The 26,376-nt window shown below is 42.5% G+C and overlaps 1 protein-coding gene and 1 non-coding gene across 2 annotated transcripts; one reads left to right on the top strand and one right to left on the bottom strand.

The window, feature by feature from the left end:
* Positions 1–12,146: 12,146 nt before the first annotated feature.
* On the top strand, positions 12,147–12,253 carry LOC112090180. The gene has a single exon (XR_002901528.1). It is a non-coding gene; the product is annotated as a small nucleolar RNA R71 (small nucleolar RNA).
* Positions 12,254–15,602: 3,349 nt separating this feature from the next.
* Positions 15,603–18,336, bottom strand: LOC112089875. Its single transcript, XM_024160695.1, has 3 exons — positions 16,652–18,336; positions 16,334–16,453; positions 15,603–16,115 (listed from the first exon to the last, which is right to left on the bottom strand). The coding sequence occupies exons 1-3, from the start codon at positions 17,116–17,118 to the stop codon at positions 16,061–16,063; spliced, it is 642 nt and encodes a 213-aa protein (XP_024016463.1). The 5' UTR covers positions 17,119–18,336; the 3' UTR covers positions 15,603–16,060.
* Positions 18,337–26,376: the final 8,040 nt, after the last annotated feature.

Here is a 26,376-nt window from a genome sequence, read left to right as displayed (position 1 = left end):
TCAGGGCTATCAATCCCCTTGTCAATGTAGCACAAAGAGGTTTATCAATCCAGATGTGGTGTTAGACACTAAGCTATATGATCAAGTTCTTAATTCAAGCAAACAAGAGTGGGTCTTGATTAATCTAGAGACAACTATAAACATAAACAGGATTAAAGACTAATGACAATGACAAATGGTGTGAATAAGATATGATGGAGGCATGAGATTCTAGACATGATAGATGGTTAGGGTGCTTTGGTGTTAAACTAGGAATGCTAATGACAATGATGAGACATGATTCAAGTGATTAAGAACTCTAATCTATGTTAATCCTCTCATGAAGGTATTAACCTCTATACTAATCCATTTTCAAACCAAATTCCCATTTGTGAAATATGAATCAATATGCATTAATAAACAGTTCTCAATGATCATTCAAGCATTTAACAAGTCATTCCCATGATGAAAAATTACTTAAACCTCTAACACAACTCTTTCAGGAATTTCATCAAACACTTTTGGTGCATGAAATTCCCAGAATCTAGATCTCAAGTGATTATCAAGGATCTAGCATAGAGAATAGTTGTTTAGAGAAATGAACCAATGAATCTAGCCCTAAGCACTCCTAATCTAACACTTTAGCACCCTAACCTACACATCTAGAACCTCATTAAGGTAACTACTCACTAATCATGATCAACACACTAGATCCTTTGCAAGATGTGTTGTTAATCATGATTAGAAGTTGATTTTGATGAATAGGAATGATGAACAAGATGGAAAGAAACTGCAAATCGATTTAAACTCTCTAAAACAAAGTGTATTAAGTGGTTTTTCACAAAAGGGGAAAAAAGACTAAAAGTAGATTAAGTGTTCTCTACAAATTAGGTCTAAAAACCTTATAAAGGAAGCTTGGGCGAACCGGGTCAACCCGGAACAAACCGGGTACTGACCCGGCCTTGATGGGCAAAGAAGGGTTTGCCACGGTCTGGTGTATCCTTGGTGTGACCGTGGCATTCCTGACCGTGTCAAAGACTTCATTGTGTTCTTGGTTCATTTTGATGCCACGGTCTGATTAAGCTTCATCTGGGACTCGTGGCAAGTTAACCGTGTCAAACGCCGAAGATATGTAAAGGTTGCCACGGTCAAACCCCCAGACCGTGGCATTCAGACCGTGCCAAAACCCGCATGTATGTGAAGTCCTTCCCAGCCAAGTATATGCTTGCCACGGCCAAGTCTTAGGCCGTGGCATTGAGATCGTGTCAAAAGCCGAAACTGTGTAGAAGTTATCTCCAGCCACTTGTTCATTTGCCACGGTCAAGTCCCAGACCGTGGCATTAAGCTCGTGCTAATCGCCGAAGGTTGCAAGATGTTGCCACGGCCAAGCCTCACACTGTGGCATTTAGGCCGTGTCAATCGCCGAACGGTTGCTAAGTTCCTCTCAGCCAAGTGTGTGTTTGCCACGGTCAAGCCTCACACCGTGGCATTTATATCGTGTCATTGGCCGAGGGTGCACAAAAGTTGCCACGGCCAAGTGTGGACCGTGGCATTGAAATCGCGGCATGTTTAACTTAGTCATCCTGGGCTGTCTGGACCATCTCGCATTCCGGAGAGTGTAATTTCCTGGAGACCTGTCCGAATTGAGTAATTCCGGTTGCAGAAGACAGAGGACTCATTTATCTCCAACTTTGATGAAGGAAGTTTCAGTGCTTGGGAAGTGTAAGGTTTCCTGGAGGGCACATCTTTGAAGCGCATTTACACGACCAGAGAGAGGCGCCTAGACATGTGTCCATTCCGGAGACCGTATCTTTCTGCTCAAAGCTCCGAATTGATTGATCTCGGATGTTCTGGAAAGAAGACTCAAATGTCTCTGATTCTCATGAAGGCCCCGGAAACTGAATCGGAGTGGAAGTGCACCGTCCTTCGCATCCTTCAAAACTGATCTGCTCGGTCCGGAATACCTGCGAGATAGGGGTTCCTTCCGACTAGCTTATCTCTCTGCTCACGCGTCCGAATTCCACGATTCCACTTGCTATGAGACCGTGCTCCAATGCTCTCCAACTTCTATGAAGGACCCGCCGTCTGAATCGGACCGGAAGGCTCCCCGGACAGGCGATTTCTGAGACTCGTTCACACCCGGAGATTTTGGCCGATACACTTCATTCGCGGTACATGGAAATGGCCGGTAAAGCTTCCCGCGGTACATGAAAATGGCCGGTGAAACCTTCCTGGCCAGCGAGAATGGCCGAAAATCTCCCAAGACCCAATTTTTCCACTTTTTCACTCTTTGCTCACCATTCCACCTCCTGGATTCATCTTTTCAGCTCCATATTCACCTGATAGACACTCAAAACATGCAAAGACTCATTGGGACCTAATGCATCTCCTAAGTTCTAAAACAAACCCTAAGGACCTAAGATGCATGAAATAAAACATGATTTAGAATGATTTATGCAACCTAAATGATGCAAATTATGAACATATCAACTCCCCCACACTTGTCCTTTGCTTGTCCTCAAGCAAAAAGAGCAAATGAGAGAAAGAGGTTGTATGCAATGGGAGTTCACATTTTCATTTTGAGAGAAGTGATCACAATGAGAATTCAAGTTCATGCTCAATTATGCAATGCAAAGTCATACTCAGATATATGTCAACTCAGCAAGGAATCTCCACAAGTTCTTCTCTCTCTCAACTCTTCCACATTTATTAAGCTTTTATCAGGTGAACCTCATGATGCAATGTTTAAACAAGCTGGCTTGGCTAGGGAGAGGCTATGAGATTAAAATGATCTCATCAGTGTTCAAGTGGGTTAAATGCAGCAAAGGGATCTCTCTATGAATGATCAAACTTTGACAGAATGCTAAAGGTAAAAAGCAACCTATGACATGGGCAAAGACTCATCACACCCCACCCTCTACTCAAAGCTTCCTCACTTGCTCAAAAATCCTCACTTTTCACTCTCATTTTCCTCTCACTAGGGGATTTACTTTTCACATTTCCTCTCAAGTCTTGGAACTCAAACTTTACACAGCTCTTTTTCTTTTACAACTTCTAGCCTCTTCTTTCTTTCTTAACAAAACATTTGAGCATTTTGGCTTCTTTTCTTCCTTTTTTTACTTAGAGGCTAGAATCTTTCTTTTCAACAAACCAGAGCTCACTTTCTCAAAACACCAAGACTGATTTCTTTTTCTTTCATTCCCCTAGCTATTTTCACTCTCTCTTTCCCATTCATCTCACCTTTTTCCACTCACCAAAAAGTCTTTTCCCCCACACTTATTCCTTGCCAAAACTCTCAGTTCCTAGATGTTGGAACACAGCACTCAATGAGACCTGCCCTTGTCGCTCTAAACCTAACACTTTCTGCTAAGTTTGATCCAAGGTGGCCTTTCAATTCACACACAAACATTGGCTTGAAAGAAGGATGGGTTCAAGGTATGGGAACTGATCCATGATGTGGATTCAGCTACTTGAGCTAAGGAAAAGAGTGGTAAAAACAATGGTTCTAGCTCAAGTATGTATATTGGTATCCACAAGCTTTTTCAAACAATGCATCACAAGATATTTTCAAGTCAAGTTCAAGGTTCCCACTTAATTAGAGTTGAGTTCAATTCAAACTTGCTTCTCAGATTCAAATCATTTCAGACTTTGCAAGCACAGAAAAAGATTCACAAGCATATTCAATTCAAGTTCTCAAAGTGATATACTCTCTAGAAAACCTATCATTACTCCCTGCAAGATGCAACCTATATGCAAATGCAATCTAGACTCAATCCTAAAAAATGAGAATGCAACTACATGATCATTTTTTTTTTGTTTTTATATGCACTTAGATGAGATTACATGAATATGCAACTAGAATGTGACTCAAGACTCAAAGTGTAAAATAGGAAAATAGAAAACATGATTAGTAAAGGATGAAACTCCCCCCCACACTTAAATAACACAGTCCCTTGTGTTATAAAAGTATGAGAAAGAAGTGAAACCAAAGCAAACAGGCAAAATGCAAAAGAAAAAGAAAGTCTACATGCTATTTACAAGGTTTTGAGTGTTTACCTCAATCGCTGAGGTCTGATCCCAAGTAATGGGATGGATTGGAGGTTGAACATGATGGGGTGGAATATCTGGGTGGGCTGCTCTCAGGTGAGTCTGGTTGGAATGCTGTCGCCGGATTCACCCAATCTTCTTTTCCTGGAGGTAGCGCAAAGTCATTGGCAGCTGTGCTTTCTCCCACCTCTTCGCTTGTATCTCGTTTGGGTGAGGTGGCTGGAGCTGTGAGCTTTTTAACCTTCTTCTTAAGCTGCCTAACACAGTCAACCAGCTTGTGGATCGTTTTGTCTTGCCATTTGCACCATTTCTGAAGGGTGTTAACTCTGGAATACAGCTTCCTTGTGTGATAGTCAGGCTCACCCCAAAAGTAAGGATCAAAGTGATACCTTCCTGCTCCCATCCTTCTTTCAAAATCTCTTGGCTCCTCATGCTCACAACCAGTGGTCCTAGTTGTGTCTTCCTCTTCAGCTGGCTCTTTACCCTTAGAATTAATTGGCTTCTTACATTTGGGAATTGGAGGGTGAATGGCTGAGTTGTAGAGCTGATCCTTGAGGACAATAAAGGAGACATTGTGCCTTTCTGTGAGAGTGGTGATGGCTGGGTTTGGCAACAGAACATGAACTTTTTCATCTTGCAAGAGCTTGAAGGTGTACAAGAAGTGTTCACCATTGCTCTCTTTCAGAAACCCAACCTTGGTGAGGGTAACTTCATCAATCAACCCAGGCCTGACTGCAACATTATCAAAGACAAAACCTCTTGCTTTCAGAATCCTTGTCACTAGCCATCCATTGTGTAGCTTAGTGAGCTTCTTTCTTTTACCCTCGCTCCAAGCAATGTCCTTGTAAATCAGCATTTGGCGTGCCAAGAATGCACCACTAGAAGGGATGTAATGTGGAAGGTGAAACTCTCTCTTGCTCTTCAAGTGACTGATGAGAGGATGAAGACCCATACCCAATAGCTCCATGTCGGCTAGATGCACCACTCCATCATTGTGCTTGGTAAAGAACATTTGGCAAAGCACCTTGTGAGCATAGCGGATTGCTGGGTTTCTTATCCATGAACTCTTGCATCTTCCTCCTCTGAAGCTCCCAAAAGCAATTGTATCCCACAAGTCAGTGATCATGTGATCAGGGTATGTGAACTTCACTGTCTCTTCTTGTGCAGGTCTTGTAAAAGCAAAGATCTCATCAAGTTCTTTGAAGCTTACATGGTGTTGTGCACCATCTATTGTGAATTCTATGTGCCCAAGACCATTGCCCTCTTTGATTCTTTCTTGTCCTCAAGAATAAGGGAACTTGGTTTGCTGCACTTTTGCACTTCTGAACATGTCAAAGTAGTCATCAAAAGTTGGCTCTCTGTCCTCAGAACCTGGCTTTGCTTTCTTGGCCCGCTTCAATGCTGTTTCAGGGTCACTCTCTGTTCCCTTCTTCATCCTCAGCCACAACCACCTCTTTTCCTGCTCTGTGAACGACCTCAACCAATGCCAGCTCTGTACCAGAAGTTTTTGAAGTGGAGGCCTTTGTTTTCTTTGGTGCAGCAATCTTCTTTGTTTTCTTTTCAGCTGAATCCTTTGGCTTTCTCCTCCTTTTCTGTTTCTCGAAAACTTTGTGCCCAAAAGGCAAAATCTGCTCCTCTGATTTCTCTTTTTTAGATTTCTCCATGGCTGCTTGTCTTTTTGTTCCTCCCATCCTGCATTTTCTCAAACCATTGTAAGCACCAAAGAAAGAGAACAACAAAAGTTTTTTTTTTTTTTCAAAAATTCACCAAGTTCATGAGCAGCACCAATCGATTTTTCTTTAAAAGAAGGTATTGCAAGCTGATTAAAAACTCATTAAACTCAAGGCAATGGCAAGAAGCAATGCACACAAATAGTTCAGCTTGAAACACAATTTCTTAAAAAAAATCTATTCACATGGTGATTTTCAAGAAAATTTCTCAAAAATTCCAAGAACAGGTCATTCTCAAGCAAGGTTCATGAAATCCCTATCCATTCTACTTGCACAACATTCACAAAATGATTCCAAGGTATCAAGAAACCCATTAAAATCGATTCCATTTGTTTTTCTCTGTTCATGAACAGTACTCTAATGTATGGAAAATGTGAGTTTTAACAGATTAAATACCTTGGAATCTTCAAGTTTCGAGTGTAAAACGGATGTGCAACAAGAAACTAGACAGGAATACGAGTTCAATGCAGTTGGAATCACTCAATTTGATGCAGCAACGAGAGAGATATGAAAGTTTAGAGTTCAAGAATGGAGAAGAGAGAGCAAACTCGCGATGAAGAAGAAAGAGTGGTGGGGAACAGCTGGCCTGGCGCGTCTGTTGACCGGTCAACGTCCGTACGGTCAACTGGAATTCAAATTTTGGATCGCGCCTCTTTGACCGTGTCACATGCCCGTGTCTATCACTCGAGGATGCTGTATCTTTGCCGCGGTCTCGACTTGGTCGTGTCTTCAGGCCGTGGCAAACCCCGAGCATTGTCCTTCTTCTTTCTTCTTGCCACGGTATGATTGTGTCCCCGTGGCCGTGCTCATTCCTCGGTCAAACCCTCAAAAACTTTGCCACGGTCAAGCCTCCAGACCGTGTCTTGTAGACCGTGGCAAACACCGAACCTTGGCCGCTTCACTTTTGCTTTGCCACGGTCAGGCCTTTATCCCGTGGCAACCCCTAGTGGCAAACACCGAGCATTGGACGTTTCACCTTCATTTTGCCATGGCCTAAGCTTCTTCCCGTGGCAACCAAGTCGTGGCATGGTCCGAATGTTGCCTGGTCCACTTTTGTTCTTGCCACGGCCGCCTAGGTTCCATGTTACAAGGTCGTGGCATTCACCGAACACATGCCTCCTTTTGCCACGGTCTGGCCTTGAGACCGTGATTATCTCCCCGTGGCAGCACAAAGAGACTTGCCATGCCTTGTTTTTGACCGTGGCCGGCCCCCATGTCAAAGGCCGAGCACAAGCTTGTCTCCATTCCTTCATCTCTTTTCATTCTGCATTCACTTTCCAAAGGTTTAGACTCACACCTAACACCTGTAAACACTCAACAGACCCATCAAAACATCCTAAAACATAAAAAAAAGAAAAGAATCAGAAGATCAAAAGCATATTTACAAAGGATAAGCTTGGGGTGTCTCCCAAGAGCACTTTGTTTAATGTCTCTAAGTTTGACTTTGGGAAACTGATTAACAGGCTGGTGGATCAAGAAGGGGAACTGATGTAGCTTCCTCCTTCCTTTGTGAAACTAAGTAATGCTTGATTCTCTGTCCATTCACCACAAATTCCTGACCATTCTTCCCTTCCAAGACAATGGCACCATAAGGCCTTACTTCAAGAACTTTGAAAGGTCCAGACCACCTAGACTTAAGCTTTCCTGGAAACAACTTAAGTCTGGAGTTGAAAAGCAAGACCAAATCACCAGACTTGAACTCCCTTTTTAGAATCTTCTGGTCATGCAGGGTCTTGGTCTTCTCCTTATAGATTTTTGAGCTTTCAAAAGCTTCAAGCCTGATCTCCTCAAGTTCATGAAGTTGCATGATCCTTTTCTCTTGAGCTGTCTTGATATCAAAGTTTAGAAACTTCACAGCCCACATAGCTTTGTACTCCAACTCAACAGGAAGGTGGCAGCTCTTCCCATATAGCAAACTGAATGGTGATGTTCCAATTGGAGTTTTAAAGGCAGTCCTGTAAGCCAATAATGCATCATCTAGCCTTTTGCTCCAATCTTTTCTGCTTGAGCTAACAGTCCTCTCAAGAATGGCCTTGATCTGTCTATTGGATACTTCAACCTGGCCACTAGTTTGAGGATGATATGGAGTAGCTATCTTGTGTTTAACTCCATGCTTTCTCAATAAACCTTCCAGAGTCTTGTTCACAAAATGGGATCCTCCATCAGAGATGACAACCCTTGGAACTCCAAACCTTGGGAAGATGATGTTCTTGAACAGCCTCACTACAACCTTGGAATCATTGGTAGGGGAAGCAATGGCCTCAACCCATTTGGACACATAGTCCACAGCAACAAGTATGTATTGATTTCCATAGGATGAAATGAAAGGTCCCATAAAGTCAATCCCCCAGCAATCAAAGATCTCAACCTCTAGAATGGGGTTTTGAGGCATCTCACTTCTCTTAGATATGTTCCCATGCCTCTGACAGGCATCACATGCTGAAACCACCAACTGGGCATCTTTGAACATTGTAGGCCACCAAAACCCACTTTGAAGAACCTTTGCCACAGTTTTGAATGCCCCCATGTGACCTCCAAAGGCAGAACCATGACATTCTTGCAACACAGGTTGCATCTCCTCTTCAGCAAGACACCTTCTGTAAAGCTGATCCTTGTTCAGAACATAGAGGTTGGGCTCATCCCAATAGTATCTCTGGACATCTCTGAAGAACTTTTTCCTCTTGTAGGCATCTAATTCAGGAGGCTCCACCCCACATGCAAGATAGTTCACTATGTCTGCAAACCAAGGCATCCTCCTTTCTTGAATGCTTTCTACTTCCTCAAATTCCAAGTATGAATGGAGCACCATCAGAGACTCTTCAGGCAAAGCATCATCTATGGGAACTTTTTCTTCAATCCTCAGCCTTGAGAGATGGTCTGCAGCCCCATTCTCAATGCCCTTCTTATCAAGCACCTCCATATCAAACTCCTGGAGCAATAAAACCCATCTCAACAGCCTTGGCTTGGCATCTTTCTTGGTCATCAAGTACCTGAGGGCTGCATGATCAGTATACACAATGACCTTTGATCCCACCAGGTAGCTTCTGAACTTATCAAAGGCAAAAACTATTGCCAGCATTTCCTTTTCAGTTGTAGCATACTTTTCTTGGGCAGAGTCAAGTGTTCTACTGGCATAGTAGATCACATGCAGCTTCTTGTCTTTCTTTTGTCCAAGTACTGCTCCAACAGCAAAGTCAGAAGCATCTGTCATGACCTCAAAAGGTAGAGACCAGTCTGGTGCCTGAACTATTGGTGCACTAACCAATGCCTCCTTGATCAACTTGAAGGCTTCTTCACATTCAGCATCAAAGATGAAATCCACCTCCTTACACAACAGTCTTGTTAAGGGCCTGGCAATCCTTGAGAAGTCCTTTATGAATCTTCTATAAACCCTGCATGACCAAGGAAGCTCTTTATCCCTTTAACTGAAGTGGGGGTTTGCAGATTCACCATCACTTCCACCTTTGCCTTATCAACCTCAATACCCTTTTCAGAGATCTTGTGCCCAAGAACTATTCCTTCTTGCACCATGAAATGACACTTCTCCCAGTTCAGCACCAAGTTGTGCTGCTCACATCTCTCCAACACCTGTGTCAAATTAGAGAGACAATCCGAGAAAGAGAAGCCATAGACACTAAAGTCATCCATGAACACCTCAACTTTCTCTTCAATAATGTCAGAGAAAATGTGCATCATACATCTTTGAAAAGTGGCTGGTGCATTACATAAACCAAAGGGCATTCTCCTATAAGCATAAGTGCCATAAGGACATGTGAATGTTGTTTTCTCTTGATCTCTTGGATCTATGGGAATTTGAAAAAATCCAGAGTACCCATCGAGAAAACAAAAATAAGGATGATTAGCTAACCTTTCAAACATTTGATCAATGAATGGTAAAGGGAAATGATCTTTTCTAGAAGCAGAATTCAATTTCCTATAGTCAATGCACATGCGATGGCCAGTTATGGTTCTTTGAGCTATGAGTTCATCCTTATCGTTTTTCACCACTGTGATCCCACTTTTCTTGGGCACAACGTGAACAGGAGACACCCATCTTGAGTCAGAGATTGGGTAAATTATCCCTGCCTCAAGAAGCTTTAGTATCTCCTTCTTAACCACTTCCCTAAGGTTGGGGTTAAGTCTACGTTGGTGCTCAATAGAGGACATGGCTTGGTCCTCCAGGTGGATCCTGTGGGTGCATATATCAGGAGAGATTCCTCTAATATCTGCCAAGGAATACCCTATGGCTCTCCTGAATTTCCTTATTTCACTAAGTAATGCACGTTCCTCATGCTCCAGCAAGTTATCATTTATGATCACGGGAAAAGTAGAGTTTAGGCCTAAGAATGCATACCTGAGCCCTGTTGGTAGAGGCTTGAGCTCAACAGAGGGTGCATCCGCCTCATTCCAGTCCTGGTCCAGGTTGCTTTGCTGGTGACTGATTCCTTGATAGCAAAGACTTCAGAGCCTCTTTGTTCCAGCTCCAAAAACCTTGTTTCAGGACCCAGCTCTCTTGCATTGTCCAGATACAGCTTATACCCTTCACTTGCTTCAGCCAAGAGCTCATTATCTCCTTGTTCTTGAGTTAGAGCAGCTTGAAGAGGATCCTCAGTGTTCAGTTCCTCAAGCAACTCATCAGCCAACTGGTCCATTGTCTCCACATAGAAACATTGACCTTCAATGGTGGGTTTCTTCATCATCTCATTCACATCAAACTTGAGCCTTTCAGACCCAAGTTGAAGCTCTATTATCCCACCTCTCACATCAATGATGGCTCCTGCAGTTGCTAAGAATGGCCTGCCCAAGATGAGAGGATCTACTGGTTCCTCATCCATTTCCAGCACAACAAAATCTGTTGGAACTTCAAAACCACCTATCTTGACAGGTAGATCTTCCAACATACCAACAGGCAATCTAACTGATCTATCTGCAAGGATAAGAGAAATCCTTGAGGGTTTGAAAACTCTAAAGCCCAACTTCTTAGCTATGGAGAATGGCATCAAGCTGACTGATGCTCCTAAATCACAAAGACATCCAGAGAATAGAAGAGGTCCAATGGCACAAGGGAGTGTGAAGCTCCCTGGATCAGTTAACTTCCTTGGAATGGACTTCTTCTGAATGATAGCACTGCATTCATGACTTAGTACTACCATGCCTTGAAGCTCTTTTGTCTTGTTCAGAATTGCATCCTTCAAGAACTTCCTCATCTTTGGCATCATTAGGAATGCATCAATGAGAGGCATTGTGAGTGGTGTCTCTTTGAGTGCCTTCTCAAATACAGCTCTTGCCTTGTTCACTAGTTGCTTCTTAAATCTCCCTGGAAATGGGAGCTTGGGTTGGTATGGAGGTGGTGGCACATACTTCTTCTCTGGTTCTGGTTCCTTTGCTACCTCTTTACCTTTTTCTGTCCTTGGTTTCTCAGCAACTTGATCATCCTTTAAGGCTGCCTCCCCCTCAGGTTGATCATTGTCCTCAATGATCACTTTGTTGTTCTCAATACCAGGTAATTCCTTGCCACTCCTCAGTGTAATTGCTTTGGCATATTCCTTGGGGTTGGGTTCTGGTTTTCCAGGTATGTGACCTTGGTTCCTTGAGCTTGATGCTTGGTTTTGCTTCAGTTCCTTGATTTCCTGCTGCATAGTCTGTTGACCCTGAAGTAGTTGTTGCAGAATACCAACCATATTTGTACCCATCTGTGGCTGCTGTTGGACCATTGGTGGCTGAAACTGTTGTTGAACCGGCGCCTGCTGTTGGAACTGTGGTGGACCAAACCCTGGTGGTGCCTTTGGCTGCTGTGAAGTGTAACCAGTGCCCTGAAATGGTTGCTGTTGCTGACCAAAACTCTGATTCTGACCAAATTGATTCTTGGGTTGGAATGACCGTTGAAAGTTGTTCTTGGGAACAAAGTTCTTTGGAGCTTGAGAATTGGGATAGACCTGGTCTTGTGGGTTAGCTACATTGGTGTTCCTGTAAGAGAGGTTTGGATTGGCATTACCATACTGATATCTTTGGAACCTCTGATTCCCAATGTAGTTGAGCTCCTCTTGGGTAAGACCTTCTTCACTTATGTTCTCAAAAATTTGAGAAGGTTCCTCATACTCTCCAACAAAATGCATTGGCTTCTGAGTGGTGAATTTCAGCTTGTCCAATTCACTCCTCAACTCCTTAACTTCTCTGGTGAGCCTCTGTTCTGAGCTTGAACCTTCAGACCTATTTGATCTGTCATAGTCTTCACCATAAGTGTCATTGCTCAATGCTAAGTTCTCTACTAGCTCTAAAGCAGCATGTATCTCTTTACCCAGAAAGTTCCCATTGGAAGCAGTATCCAGCTGGTTTCTAATCTTGGGAAGAGCTCCCCTATACAGTGTGCTGAGAAGAGAAGCCTCACTAAACCCATGGTGTGGGCATTGGTTTGTGTAGCTCCTGAATCTCTCATATGCTTCACCAAAACTTTCATTGCTGTGCTGAGTGAAGCTAGAGATTTGGTTCCTCAGTTTTGCAGTTCTTGAGGTGGAGAAGAACTTAGATAAGAAGGCTTGCTTGCATTGCTCCCAGGTTTGAATGGAGCCTCTTGGAAGATTCTTCTCCCATTGATGAGCTTTATCACCAAGACTGAATGGGAATAGTCTTAGCTTGAAGCTGTCTTCTGAAACTCCATTTATCTTGGTCAGATCACACACCTTATCAAACTGGTCCAAGTGTTCCAAGGGATCTTCCATTGCTAACTCATGGAACTTTGAGTTCTGGACCATATTCAGCAATGATGCTTTCACTTCAAAGTTTTTGTTTTGCACAGGTGGTGCCTGAATACCAGCTCCATACTGATGAGCATTGGCCCTGTCATTCTCTCCAACATAGACTTGGGGTTGCTCATATCTTCTTTGCTGTGGTTGGAAAGGGTGGGGTTGGTGGTGCACCTGGTGTCCTTGCTGAACATTGGCCTGATGCCTTTGTTGATGAGCTTGAGCTTGTCCTTGGTGGACATAAGCTTGTTGATGGTGCACCTGTTCCTGATGAACATTACCCTGATGAAGCCCTTGACCAACTCCATTACCAGCTCTATTACCTTGAGCCTGTTGCTCTTGAACCGGTTGTTCTATATCTACCATGTGATCTCTTTTTTCTGCCATCTCAGTCTGATCAATTTGTCTACCACGTCTGTCTCTTCTCCTCCTTGGTACCAAAGGTTGATGTTGTCGTTTAGAGGAAAAGGAGGACCACAGCTTCTTGATCTAGACCTGGTGTTCATACACCTGAAATCACAAACAGAACTTGAAAGGAATCAGTAAAAACAAGAAAGTAAGCACTTGATCTCAAGAACAGATCAGAGCTTAATGCTAATCAAACCACAATTTGGCAACGGCGCCAATTGATAGACAAGATTTTTTAGGGTCTCAGGGCTATCAATCCCCTTGTCAATGTAGCACAAAGAGGTTTATCAATCCAGATGTGGTGTTAGACACTAAGCTATATGATCAAGTTCTTAATTCAAGCAAACAAGAGTGGGTCTTGATTAATCTAGAGACAACTATAAACATAAACAGGATTAAAGACTAATGACAATGACAAATGGTGTGAATAAGATATGATGGAGGCATGAGATTCTAGACATGATAGATGGTTAGGGTGCTTTGGTGTTAAACTAGGAATGCTAATGACAATGATGAGACATGATTCAAGTGATTAAGAACTCTAATCTATGTTAATCCTCTCATGAAGGTATTAACCCCTATACTAATCCATTTTCAAACCAAATTCCCATTTGTGAAATATGAATCAATATGCATTAATAAACAGTTCTCAATGATCATTCAAGCATTTAACAAGTCATTCCCATGATGAAAAATTACTTAAACCTCTAACACAACTCTTTCAGGAATTTCATCAAACACTTTTGGTGCATGAAATTCCCAGAATCTAGATCTCAAGTGATTATCAAGGATCTAGCATAGAGAATAGTTGTTTAGAGAAATGAACCAATGAATCTAGCCCTAAGCACTCCTAATCTAACACTTTAGCACCCTAACCTACATCTAGAACCTCATTAAGGTAACTACTCACAAATCATGATCAACACACTAGATCCTTTGCAAGATGTGTTGTTAATCATGATTAGAAGTTGATTTTGATGAATAGGAATGATGAACAAGATGGAAAGAAACTGCAAATCGATTTAAACTCTCTAAAACAAAGTGTATTAAGTGGTTTTTCACAAAAGGGGAAAAAAGACTAAAAGTAGATTAAGTGTTCTCTACAAATTAGGTCTAAAAACCTTATAAAGGAAGCTTGGGCGAACCGGGTCAACCCGGAACAAACCGGGTACTGACCCGGCCTTGATGGGCAAAGAAGGGTTTGCCACGGTCTGGTGTGTCCTTGGTGTGACCGTGGCATTCCTGACCGTGTCAAAGACTTCATTGTGTTCTTGGTTCATTTTGATGCCACGGTCTGATTAAGCTTCATCTGGGACTCGTGGCAAGTTAACCGTGTCAAACGCCGAAGATATGTAAAGGTTGCCACGGTCAAACCCCCAGACCGTGGCATTCAGACCGTGCCAAAACCCGCATGTATGTGAAGTCCTTTCCAGCCAAGTATATGCTTGCCACGGCCAAGTCTCAGGCCGTGGCATTGAGATCGTGTCAAAAGCCGAAACTGTGTAGAAGTTATCTCCAGCCACTTGTTCATTTGCCACGGTCAAGTCCCAGACCGTGGCATTAAGCTCGTGCTAATCGCCGAAGGTTGCAAGATGTTGCCACGGCCAAGCCTCACACCGTGGCATTTAGGCCGTGTCAATCGCCGAACGGTTGCTAAGTTCCTCTCAGCCAAGTGTGTGTTTGCCACGGTCAAGCCTCACACCGTGGCATTTATATCGTGTCATTGGCCGAGGGTGCACAAAAGTTGCCACGGCCAAGTGTGGACCGTGGCATTGAAATCGCGGCATGTTTAACTTAGTCATCCTGGGCTGTCTGGACCATCTCGCATTCCGGAGTGTAACTTCCTGGAGACCTGTCCGAATTGAGTAATTCCGGTTGCAGAAGACAGAGAACTCATTTATCTCCAACTTTGATGAAGGAAGTTTCAGTGCTTGGGAAGTGTAAGGTTTCCTGGAGGGCACATCTTTGAAGCGCATTTACACGACCAGAGAGAGGCGCCTAGACATGTGTCCATTCCGGAGACCGTATCTTTCTGCTCAAAGCTCCGAATTGATTGATCTCGGATGTTCTGGAAAGAAGACTCAAATGTCTCTGATTCTCATGAAGGCCCCGGAAACTGAATCAGAGTGGAAGTGCACCGTCCTTCGCATCCTTCAAAACTGATCTGCTCGGTCCGGAATACCTGCGAGATAGGGGTTCCTTCCGACTAGCTTATCTCTCTGCTTACGCGTCCGAATTCCACGATTCCACTTGCTATGAGACCGTGCTCCAATGCTCTCCAACTTCTATGAAGGACCCGCCGTCTGAATCGGACCGGAAGGCTCCCCGGACAGGCGATTTCTGAGACTCGTTCACACCCGGAGATTTTGGCCGATACACTTCATTCGCGGTACATGGAAATGGCCGGTAAAGCTTCCCGCGGTACATGAAAATGGCCGGTGAAACCTTCCTGGCCAGCGAGAATGGCCGAAAATCTCCCAAGACCCAATTTTTCAACTTTTTCACTCTTTGCTCACCATTCCACCTCCTGGATTCATCTTTTCAGCTCCATATTCACCTGATAGACACTCAAAACATGCAAAGACTCATTGGGACCTAATGCATCTCCTAAGTTCTAAAACAAACCCTAAGGACCTAAGATGCATGAAATAAAACATGATTTGGAATGATTTATGCAACCTAAATGATGCAAATTATGAACATATCAGGTTCTCAACTTTTGGGATCAGACAGATGTGAGTTCTATTTAAAACCGGGCCTAGTTCAAAAGTTTCCATAAAATGCTTAATAAAACGTACCACTCCATCTTTAACAGTCAGCCAATGGTCTTTATAGAATGCCGCAGTAAGACCATCCGGTCCAAGAGACTTATCAGCATTCATTTGCTGGAGTGCATTATAAACCTCTTTCTCCGAGACAGGTCTGACGAGGAAGTTATTCATATGTTCAGTTACTCGTGGTTGGAGGTTTTCAAGAAATTTGACAGGACCACCCGTTGGCTCTGAGAAAAAAGAGAAGAGAAGTAGTTAGTTATGAGATTATGGATATCCTTCTGCTTTATATAAACGTTTCCATCTGCATCAGCTAAAGAAGTAATCCGATTGAGAGATCTTCATGCTTAGTTTTTGCGTGATAAAACTTAGTGTTCCTGTCTCATGCTGTCAACCATAAAGTTCTGCTTTTAAGTCTCCAATATTCCTCCTCCAACCTGTAAGCATGAGCAAGTTGACTTTTAATATTACCAATGACATGGTAATCCAAAGGAGTGGCTTCATAAGCTTGTCCCAGCAGAGTTTTCAAATTATGAATCATCTTTTGAGAATTAGTGAGTGTTTGTCATTTCCAATTGGACATTCTACGACGACAGAGCTCTAAAGCCTTACTAAAGTTCTGACATGATTTTGCTTGACATTTTTCTTCCCATACCTTACGAAGATCTTCCTTAAGATCAGCATTAAACCGCCATCTACTATCATACCGAAATAGCTTATTTCCTTTCCACTTTGAAGTTTCAGTATGTAAAATAAGAGCCATGTGGTCGGAGCACTGCCAAGGCAAAACTTGAATATAAGCGGTGGGGTATAGGTCCAACCAATCACTCGTAGCTACAGCTATATCAATACGAGTTTCACCGTGTGTTGGTGACGAGTACCTACCCATGTGAACTTTCCACCAAAAGTTCTAACATCATGGAAACCACAGGTTGAAAGCATTTTACGAAAAGTATAGAATGAGGACTCAGACCTGGTTTTTCCTTCTTCTTTTTCGGAGGAATACTTAATATCATTAAAGTCACCTAAAGCTAATCTTGGCCTGCTGCTATAAACACCTGCATTCACCTCAAAAATAATTATATTCCACTGCATATTACGAGTCTTCAAAATTGGATGACCATAGATATACGATAAACAGAATATATTAGCACCATCAGCAATATACACATCAGTAGTAAAGAAAGAAGGAGAAGCACCTACGGTTAGCTCAATATTAACATCCCAAAAAATGGTTAACCCACCACTAAGCCCATCTGCCAGAAGAACAAAAGAGTGGGCATAATTAAGATCCTTACAAAGCTTATTTACAGCATCATAACCAATTTTGGTTTCTGTAAGGAGCATGATATCAGGTTTAGAAAACTTCCTGATATCAGTTAAGTACTGAATTGTCAAGGTGCTCCCTAATCCTTGACAATACATATGAAAGATCTTCATGGCTCTTTTTGTGGTTTAAGGGCAACCACCAAACCTTTGTTCTTTGCTGCAGTGCTAGTCTGTTTCTTTGAAGAAGAAAGATTGACTTCTCCTGCTGTATCGGGAATTTTTCTTTTGGTTCCTTGCTCAGCCATTTCCATCTTCGTATCAGCTACTGGTGTATACCATGCATCTCTTTGAACACCAGCTAATGCAGAACTTGATGAAGCACCATTCGTATTGGTGTTCTGAATTGGGGGTTGAGCTAACAGGAGTGGAAAATTCATTGCTCCAGAGGTTTCACCAGTTTGCAGAAAAGTATTTAATCCTTGTATAGCTTGATGTCGATTAGCTGCAGTGGTATAAGGACTGTTCCCTACCATCATCAACTGGCCAATTTGTGGAGGTAGAGATAAACATTTTGGACAAGCTTCATACCCATGCTTCAAACTACCACAAGTAGTACATAATTTTTGAAGACCCGTGTATTTGAACTCTAGCTCCACTGGTGGTGTATTGGCCATAAATTCAACACTTTGAGCTAGCGTGATGGTAGAGTCAACATCAAAGTCGACCTTAACCCAGACTTCAGGAAGATGGGTTTTTGTCTATTCGATGATAAGAACTTCATCTACATGACCAAGTTTAGAGCTGATACTGTTGACAATACCTCTTCTTCGATACATGGCTGGAAGCTTGTTAATCTTGATCCAAACGGAATATGTCGAAGAAAGGATGGATACCTCATGTTACTCCATCAATTCAGAACAATCATCCATCCTCTGTAATTATATGGACCTCTTTCTAGAACAGTCATCAGATGGTGCTCCTTTTTGAAATAGAAATTAATTGTGTCATCATCGTTAACCTGAGCTTCTACATGTCCAATTAAACTTCATGCCCTTGGCATCGATGACTTGATTCCTGCTCGATTCTGATGATCGGGATTAATAACTTTAGCTACCAAACACAAGCGATGATCTCTCTGAAACTCGATCTGTGCATCCTGATGAACCGACTAAGCTTCTTGATCAGCCCCGATTTTGAGTCCCTGCAGAGATTGCCAGAGCTCTTTCTGGGTTTCTAATGGTTCGATTGACATGTCGATGATGATGTAGAGAAGATTCGATAGGAAATTTGATCCAGAAATCTGGAAATCTAGATCGACTAGGTCGAAATTAGGGTTTCGCGAGAATCGCCTGGAAATCGCCTTTTTCTAGAGCGTTTGCGAAAAGTATTGATTTTTAGTCAAATTTTCTAGTTGTAAATGAATTTTAATTTTTTTATCTAATGTTCTAGGCTCGATATAGATAAGAGACAGCCCAATATGTTTTACTGTTTTTTTTCTTTTTTTGTTGTTGTCACAATCGATTTTATATTGAAGAACAGAAGGCCATTAAAAAAGTGAAACACATATCGGCTAAGTTACAAATTAAACACTAAAAAACTTTAAAAACAGACACAAGGAACACGGGTTCAATAAAAGGAAAAACAAAGATATGTGGCATCAAATAGAGAGCTTCAGAAAGTCCGCCGATATCCATGGATGTATCACCGAAAAACTGCACCACCAACAGAGAAGCTAGCTTGTTAATCCTCTGCAGTGAAGCTTCAACTCTTCAGCTTCTTGTCGATGCAACAAAAGTGTATCACTCCAAACATCTTTTTCTCTAAGTTTCACCGGTAAGAAAGGTTGGATCGTTCTCCAAATCACCGAAATAACCGTACAACGAGAAACTTAATTGACTTGACAGCAAGATGTCTTAAGAAAATCATACAGTTAGTCAACATTCGATTCATAATTCCAAAAGAGAACACTCTACCTTAAACTTTGAGGTAGAGACTTACGTCTCCCCAAAAAGAAAGATCAAGGAGGGTGATTAAAGGAGACCCATCTTATGAAGATTGTCAGAGAAAGGGAAAAATATGAACCTACCCTAAATATAATTTGTTTTACTGTTCTTTTTTTTTCTCAATCTATTTTATATCGACAACCCAAAAGATCATAAAAAAGTGATACACATATCGGATCAGTTACAAATTGAACACTAAAAACATTAAAAACAGACACGTTAAGGAACACATGTTCAATAAAAGGAAATACAAAGACCACGTGGCATCAGATAGAGAGCTTCTGAGAGTCCGCCGGTATCCATGGATGTATCACCAAAAAACCACACCGCTAACAGAGAAGCTACCCTGTTAATCCTTGAAGCTTCAAATATTCAGCTTCTTGTTGATGCAACAGAAGTGTATCAATCCAAACAACAGAAATGATTCATTTTGCGATTAACTGATAAGTGCTTCCCCTTCTATGATACTCTTTGCAGGAACAAGAAATTTGAATGGAACGACAGATGCAAAGCGGCTTTAGTGTTAGCAGGTATAAATTTAGATTAGTGGTGTTATAAAAAGAACAACGACTCTTGAGTTGTCTTAAAGTATGTTTGTCTTGATATAGCAAAACTAGGCTTTGATGTTTTAGTTTAGTAAATGAAAACCAAATATTATCCTTCTATCACTTAATTATTGTAATATTGTGTTGTTGACTTTTGTATTTTTCCGTAATCAGCCAGATTAGTCAACATTTATATGATCAAGCACACAGGGTTTGATTCGAGATTTCATAAGAATTGGCTTAGTGAAATCCCATATTTCGTATATAAGAAATTCCTGAATAATCTCATTTTTCAATTATTCAACCATTTCATTTTACCAAGTTCAATGTTAGCCAGATTAGTAAACATTTATATGAGCACCACCTCCACTGAATCTTTAATCTCATTAATCAGCTCCACCTCCACTGAATCTTACCTAAGCATCGATCACAACCTATCTGGCGAGCTCACCAGTCTTAGCAAAACCGGTTCCGAGAGAACCCCTTTTTCTTTATATTGTCGTATTGATAACACCCGATTTTGACCAGTTTTCACCATTGATTTCAAATGCTTTTTCAAAGGTTTTACTTAGTTTTAGGAACTTTTATTATTATTTCTATGTATTTGTAGTTTCAAGGCTCTTTTCAGGAAACTTAGGGAATATGATGGCAAAATGGAAGAAATCCACATTTTTAGCTCAAAGTCAGACCGTGAGAAGTTCAACCACAAATGAAGACTTTCTCACCGTCTGATCCTGCTCAAATTTGGAGACAATAAAGAGGAGACAACCAGCTTTCCATAGCACTTTACATCACAAAGATCCAATGGCGCAATCAAAAGATACATGGAGAACAAGTTGACACAGTTCACCAGTCCCGGAAGACTCTCACCCGCGGTAAACACATGTTTTACCTGCCCTGGAAGACTCTCACCCCCGGTGGACCTTAGGACGAGCCACAAGGCCCAACATCAAAGCCCACTTCGCCATTTCTCTTCAGAGAAGCCCTAAATGAGACCTGGAAGACCTTAGGACCTATAAATACATTGTTTAGCAGCTCTAAACGGGTGTGTGCTCCTGTAATGAGATTTTGAGCCACCAAACTCTGTTTTTCTAGGGTTAGGCAATGGAGATGGGGATTCTTACCCAGATCCATTGTTCTTTCTCCTTTCTATTCTATTAATTTTTCTGTTTCATTCTTTTGCATTCTTTTATGTCTTTTATCATTCATTGCATCATGTAGATTTGTCCCAGAGAGTCAAGTTGTTTGAAGATATCGACAAGCATATATATCGATTAGGATTTCTATTGTTCTAGACCATATTCTGGATCTCATTTGTTCTAAGTTATTCCTAAAGCATGAGAGTAGATTCATGACCTATTTTATGAGCCTAGGATCGATCAGAGCCACGAGAGTGATGTATCAGATCATCAATACCTAGCTTCAGAAGAACATAGTCGCTATACGAGTCGAAAGCTATCTATAGAGAAGATGTGAGCAGACGAATTCAATGTCTAATGCATGATTTTAAGTTTAGCATGAGAGCGAGAGTTAATTCCTAGATCTAAGTGATTAGTTGATTAAGGTGACGACAGCTGGTTAATGATACACATGTCTATTCTAGTTCAATGCAGATTCCCAGAAACAGATGAAGATAAATCGCCCAGAAGCTAATTGGAAATGCCATCATACATCGATTAGAGTAAACTGGAGAAGTCTAAATCGCCACCTATGAGTTTAAGAGTCTTTAGTTTGAGTCGATATGCTTTAGATGTTCTTTTAACATTCATCCTGCATTGCATTCTTGTGAATATTAGATTAGGTTTAGTTTAGGATCTTAACCAAATCCCAAAACTTTTATTGGTTTATGAGTTTGCTTACTTCCCACTTTGTTGTTTCTCGCAGATTAGACATTCTCCCTGTGGATCGACACCCTAAGTCCTACAACGTACATCTGTGCACTTGCAGACACTAGGGTTTTATAAATTTAAAACTTTTGGAGGACCAACGGGCTTATTAAAAATTAACCCTAGGCCCGCAAGCCCACCAAGTTTTTGGCGCTGTTGCCGGGGAGGATTTTAGTCTTTGGAGGTCTAAACCTGGGAGGTTGAAGCCGCAGAAGACTATATATATATCGAGTTTCTGCCAAAGCAACATAGGAAGTAAACCAAATTCATAAACACCATAACTTTTTCTTTTTCTGCTTATTCTTTCTTCTGTTTGCCCTAGTTTCAGAAACCTTTGAAGCATGGATCATCCAAGGAGAAACCCTAACCCTGAGCGAAGGTCCTGCGACCTGTGTGAAGCTCCTTGCGCATGTTAATCACCCTCCAGGCGTGATCTTGATCATCATCTTCGGAACCCTAATCCGAACGACAACCATGGAGACTCGCGACCTCCACACCATCGAGATGAGCCCTATCCGCCGCACCTGGTGAACCGTCGACCATCTCATCCTCTTCCTCTTCAGATTCTGCACCAAAACGCTGAAGCTGATCGATTTAGGCTCCAACTGAATCGATTAGGAGCTATTCTGAATCAATACCTTGATTTCCAAGTTGTTACGGAAGCTACCCTGTACAAGAGGATCGATGACCTCACTCACCATGTGAAATTGCTAGAAGATCTGCACTCTCAAGACATTGCTGCCCTAAAGAGGAAGATAGATGCTTTTGAGGAAGAGCAGCCAAGACAGAAGTATGATATACTTCAAGGATCCATCGATGCCAAGGCCGCTAAGCTAGAGATCAAGGAGGCTAATGAAATCGCTTCATGGTACAGAGGAAGGACAGATGGTGAACTTCAAGAGATTGAATTTCTCCTGAGCAAGCTTGAGCACAAGAGCATGGAAACCAGTTCTGACATCAAGCATCTCTCTAAGTGCCAAGGAAACACAAACCTTGTTGTGAGGAAGATCTTTGAGAATCATAAGAAGGATTCGCTTGTTCATGGTCAGCAAAAAGGAGGATCAACCAATTCTGATGCAGGAGATCCCACAATGGACACCCAGAATAACCCTGAAGACATCCTGGAAGAGCAAGAAGGATAAGCAGCTGAACAACCTTCGGAGTTCCTCACCACGACCGCGAGGACTTCAGCCACGGCCAGGCCCATCCTCACCGTGGCCGTGAGAGCTTCACCCGCGGCCAGAAAAGACTTGGCTGTGGGTGCGACGTCATCATCCGAAGGAGACCTCCATCTCTCCTTGAGCTCACACCACCAAGAATCTGCAGACATAGAAGAGCATGAATCTTACATCCCATGCATGAAGATCACATAAGAAGGACCAGATGTCATAAATGTGGAGGATGAATCACCTAAGATGATTGAAATGCCATACATAGATTCAATCATCAAGTTTGATGCTGTCAAGTTCTATTGTGATTCTTATTCTGCATTTGAGGCACCAGATCATCCACAGGATAGACCAGTCCGAACTCTGCACAAAGTTCAATACAAAAGGCCTTAGTACGCCACAACAGCCTAAGCCAATCAGGCCACCTCGCCAAATGGGCAGTCGAACTTAGCGAATACGATATCGATTATCAGAATAGATTGTTCGCGAAGTCTCAGGTGCTCGCAGACTTCCTTGTCGAACTCCCTCTCGATGCAATGGATGAGTCCACCTCGGAAGACACTTGGATGCTACACATCGACGGCTCGTCATCAAGACAAGGTTCAGGTGTTGGGATTCGTCTCACATCACCAACAGGAGAAATCTTGGAACAGTCTTTCCGTCTCGAACAACAAGGCCGAGTATGAAGCACTAATTGATGGCCTAATGTTGGCACCCGGAAGTGAGGTTCGAAAGATAAGAGCTTTCTGCGATTCTCAGCTAGAAGCGAATCAGTTCAACGAAGAGTATGAAGGCAAGGACGGAAGGATGGAAGCTTATCTCATGCTTGTCCAGAACCTAGTAAAACAGTTCGACGAATCGGAACTAACTCGGATTCCCCGAGACAAAAATGCTCCAGCAGACGCTTTAGCAGCCCTCGCCTCGACATCATATCCCGATCTAAGAAGGGTGATCCCTGGCAAATTTATTGAACGACCAAGCATCAAAGAAACGGAAGGAGTTCAGCTAATAAATCCCCCGGACGAAGGGCCCAATCCTGAGAATAACGACAATGCAACAACAATGGAAGAGGAAACTCTCTTATTAGTTCTCACTGACTATTTCTGGAAGTGAGTCGAAGCAGATTCCTACGCGAGCATCAAGGATGTACAAGTCGAATACTTTGTCTAGAAGAATATTATTTGCCAGCACGGAATCCTTTACGAGATTGCAATTCATCTCCACCCGGTTCGAGGCTTTCTCTGAAAAGTGTAAAATCTGCATAAGTAAATTAACGAGGGAATGGACAAGCCGAGGCGGCCAACAAGAGAATCTTGGACGGATTGAAAAAACGGCTCGACGCTAAGAAGGGACGATGGACAGAAGAGCTAGACAGAAGAGCTAGAATCTTGCGCCTCTCCCCACTTGAACCCCACGTCTTTCTTGATGACTTCGGTTAAGGGCGCGGCTATGGTGCTGAAATCACGAACAAAACGCCTGTAGAATCCTGCTAAGCCATGGAAACTTCGGACTTCTCCAATATTCTTGGGGGTTGGCCACTCCTTGATAGCTTTTATCTTCTCTTCATCTACTTTAACTCCTCCTGCACTTACTACAAAGCCTAAGAAAACAATCTCGTTAGTGCAGAATGAACATTTAGATAAATTAGCAAAGAGAGATTGAGAGCGAAGAACATCAAGAACCGATCTGATGTGATCTAGATGTTCTTCCAAACCTTTACTGTAGATGAGGATATCGTCGAAATAAACCACTACGAACACGCCAATGAATGGTCTCAGGGCATGGTTCATTAGTCTCATGAAGGTGCTGGGAGCATTGGTGAGGCCAAACGGCATAACTAGCCACTCGTAGAGTCCCTGCTTTGTCTTGAATGCCGTTTTCCACTCATCCCCTTCCTTCATTCTGATCTGATGATATCCACTCTTCAAGTCGATCTTAGAGAAGATTGTCGACCCACAGAGCTCATCCAGCATATCATCTAGCCTTGGGATCGGATGCCGATACTTCACAGTGATGTTGTTGATAGCTCGGCAGTCTACACACATCCTCCAGGAACCATCCTTCTTTGGCACCAACAGAACTGGAACCGCACATGGACTCAAACTTTCTCGGATATGGCCTTTGCTCATCAGCTCCTCCACTTGCTTTTGCAGCTCCTTAGTCTCTACAGGGTTGGTTCGGTATGCTGGCCTGTTAGGTAAGGCTGATCCTGGTACCAAGTCAATCTGATGCTCTATCCCGCGAATTGGAGGTAGCCCTGGTGGAAGTTCTACTGGAAAAACGTCCTTGTATTCCTGCAAAATCTCAAACATAGCACTAGGAAGCTCCTGTGAAGGGTTAGTACTAACAAGGGATTCCTTGTACACAAACATAAAAGTAGTCATTTCAGGATCAAAGAGTTTAGAAAATTCACTGTGGTTTATGTAGAGGCTGTTGGCGACTTTCTCCTTCTCCTTGAGCTTCATTTGAACTTGATCTTGATAAATCTCGGTAGGCGTGAGAGGTAGGAGGGTAATTTTGCGACCTTTGAACTCGAATGAGTGTTTGTTGGTGTAACCGTCGTGTATCACCCTACGATCTGATTGCCACGGTCTGCCTAGCAACACATGACTCGAACCCATGGGAATGACGTCACATAGAATCTCATCTTCATACTTCCCAATGGATAGAGAAACCATCACTTGCTGAGATACGGTCAAGGCTCCACTGTCATTCAACCACTGAAGCTTATACGGCCTTGGATGAGGAATAGTCTTGAGCTGGAGCTTCTTAACCATCTCTTCGCTTGCAGCATTAGTACAACTTCCTCCATCTATGATCAGGCTACAAACTTTTCCTTGAATGAAGCATCTCGTATGGAACAGGTTCTCTCGCTGACAAGTCTCTTCAGGTTGACTCTGAACACTCAAAGTCCTTCTGGCAACCAGCATCTCGCCCACAGCAGCAGCTTCTTCCTCTTCCTCTAATTCATATTCGGCCTCTGAATCCTCTTGAGGAACTATCTCTCCTCCCTCATGTAACAAGAAAACCTTTTTGTTTGGGCAATCTCGAGAGTAATGTCCCATTCCTTGACATTTGAAACACCTCACATTGCTGATAGAAGTGCCACCTCGAGGCTTGAACTCAGCTTTAGCTTCTTCTTTAACTCCAGTAGATGGCGGTTTGATGTCTCTGGAGTAAGCTGGCTTGCTGATCTCCTTAGGCTTAGGCACACTAGGCGTGAATGTGGACTTGAAATTTCGCCTCTTGACTTGAGATTCCACCAATTCAGCCTTATGCACCATCTCTTGTATATCTGCGAAATCCTGAAGTTCCACCTTGTCTTGAATTTCTCGGTTAAGTCCTCCAAGAAATCTCGACATCACCATCTCTTCGCCTTCTCGTAAATCTGCACGAATGAGCAAAGTTTCCAATTCTTGATAATAATCTCGAATAGACTTCGTACCTTGGACAAGGCGCCTAAGCTTGTTGAGTATCTCAGGGTATCAATCCACATAGACTTAGTTGTTTCAGTACGAATTCACATAGACTTAGTTGTTTCAGTACGAATTCACGGTAATGCTTAAATCAGACTAGAACTAAACAGGTTTGGGTTTTGGTTGTCACTAAATCTAAACTAAGAAGCAAGTAAAAAGCAACTGAAAAACGAAAGCAAGTGAAGGCAGATAAAAATCGAATGAAAAGCCAATAAAATTGAAGGTTGTAAACAATTAAAACAAACGCTGGGCTCAAGGGTATCGCAGGGGTTCATGGACTAAGTCTATGTCGAAATTAAACAAATGATAAAGGTAATCAACTACGTATGTTCTAGAACTCGAGCACGGAA

This window comes from Eutrema salsugineum, unplaced genomic scaffold (genome assembly GCF_000478725.1).
Source record: "Eutrema salsugineum unplaced genomic scaffold, Eutsalg1_0 scaffold_11, whole genome shotgun sequence".
In the NCBI taxonomy this organism is placed as follows: domain Eukaryota; kingdom Viridiplantae; phylum Streptophyta; class Magnoliopsida; order Brassicales; family Brassicaceae; genus Eutrema; species Eutrema salsugineum.
The sequence above is the reverse complement of the archived record's forward strand: the minus strand, read 5'-3'. Positions and strand labels throughout refer to the sequence as shown.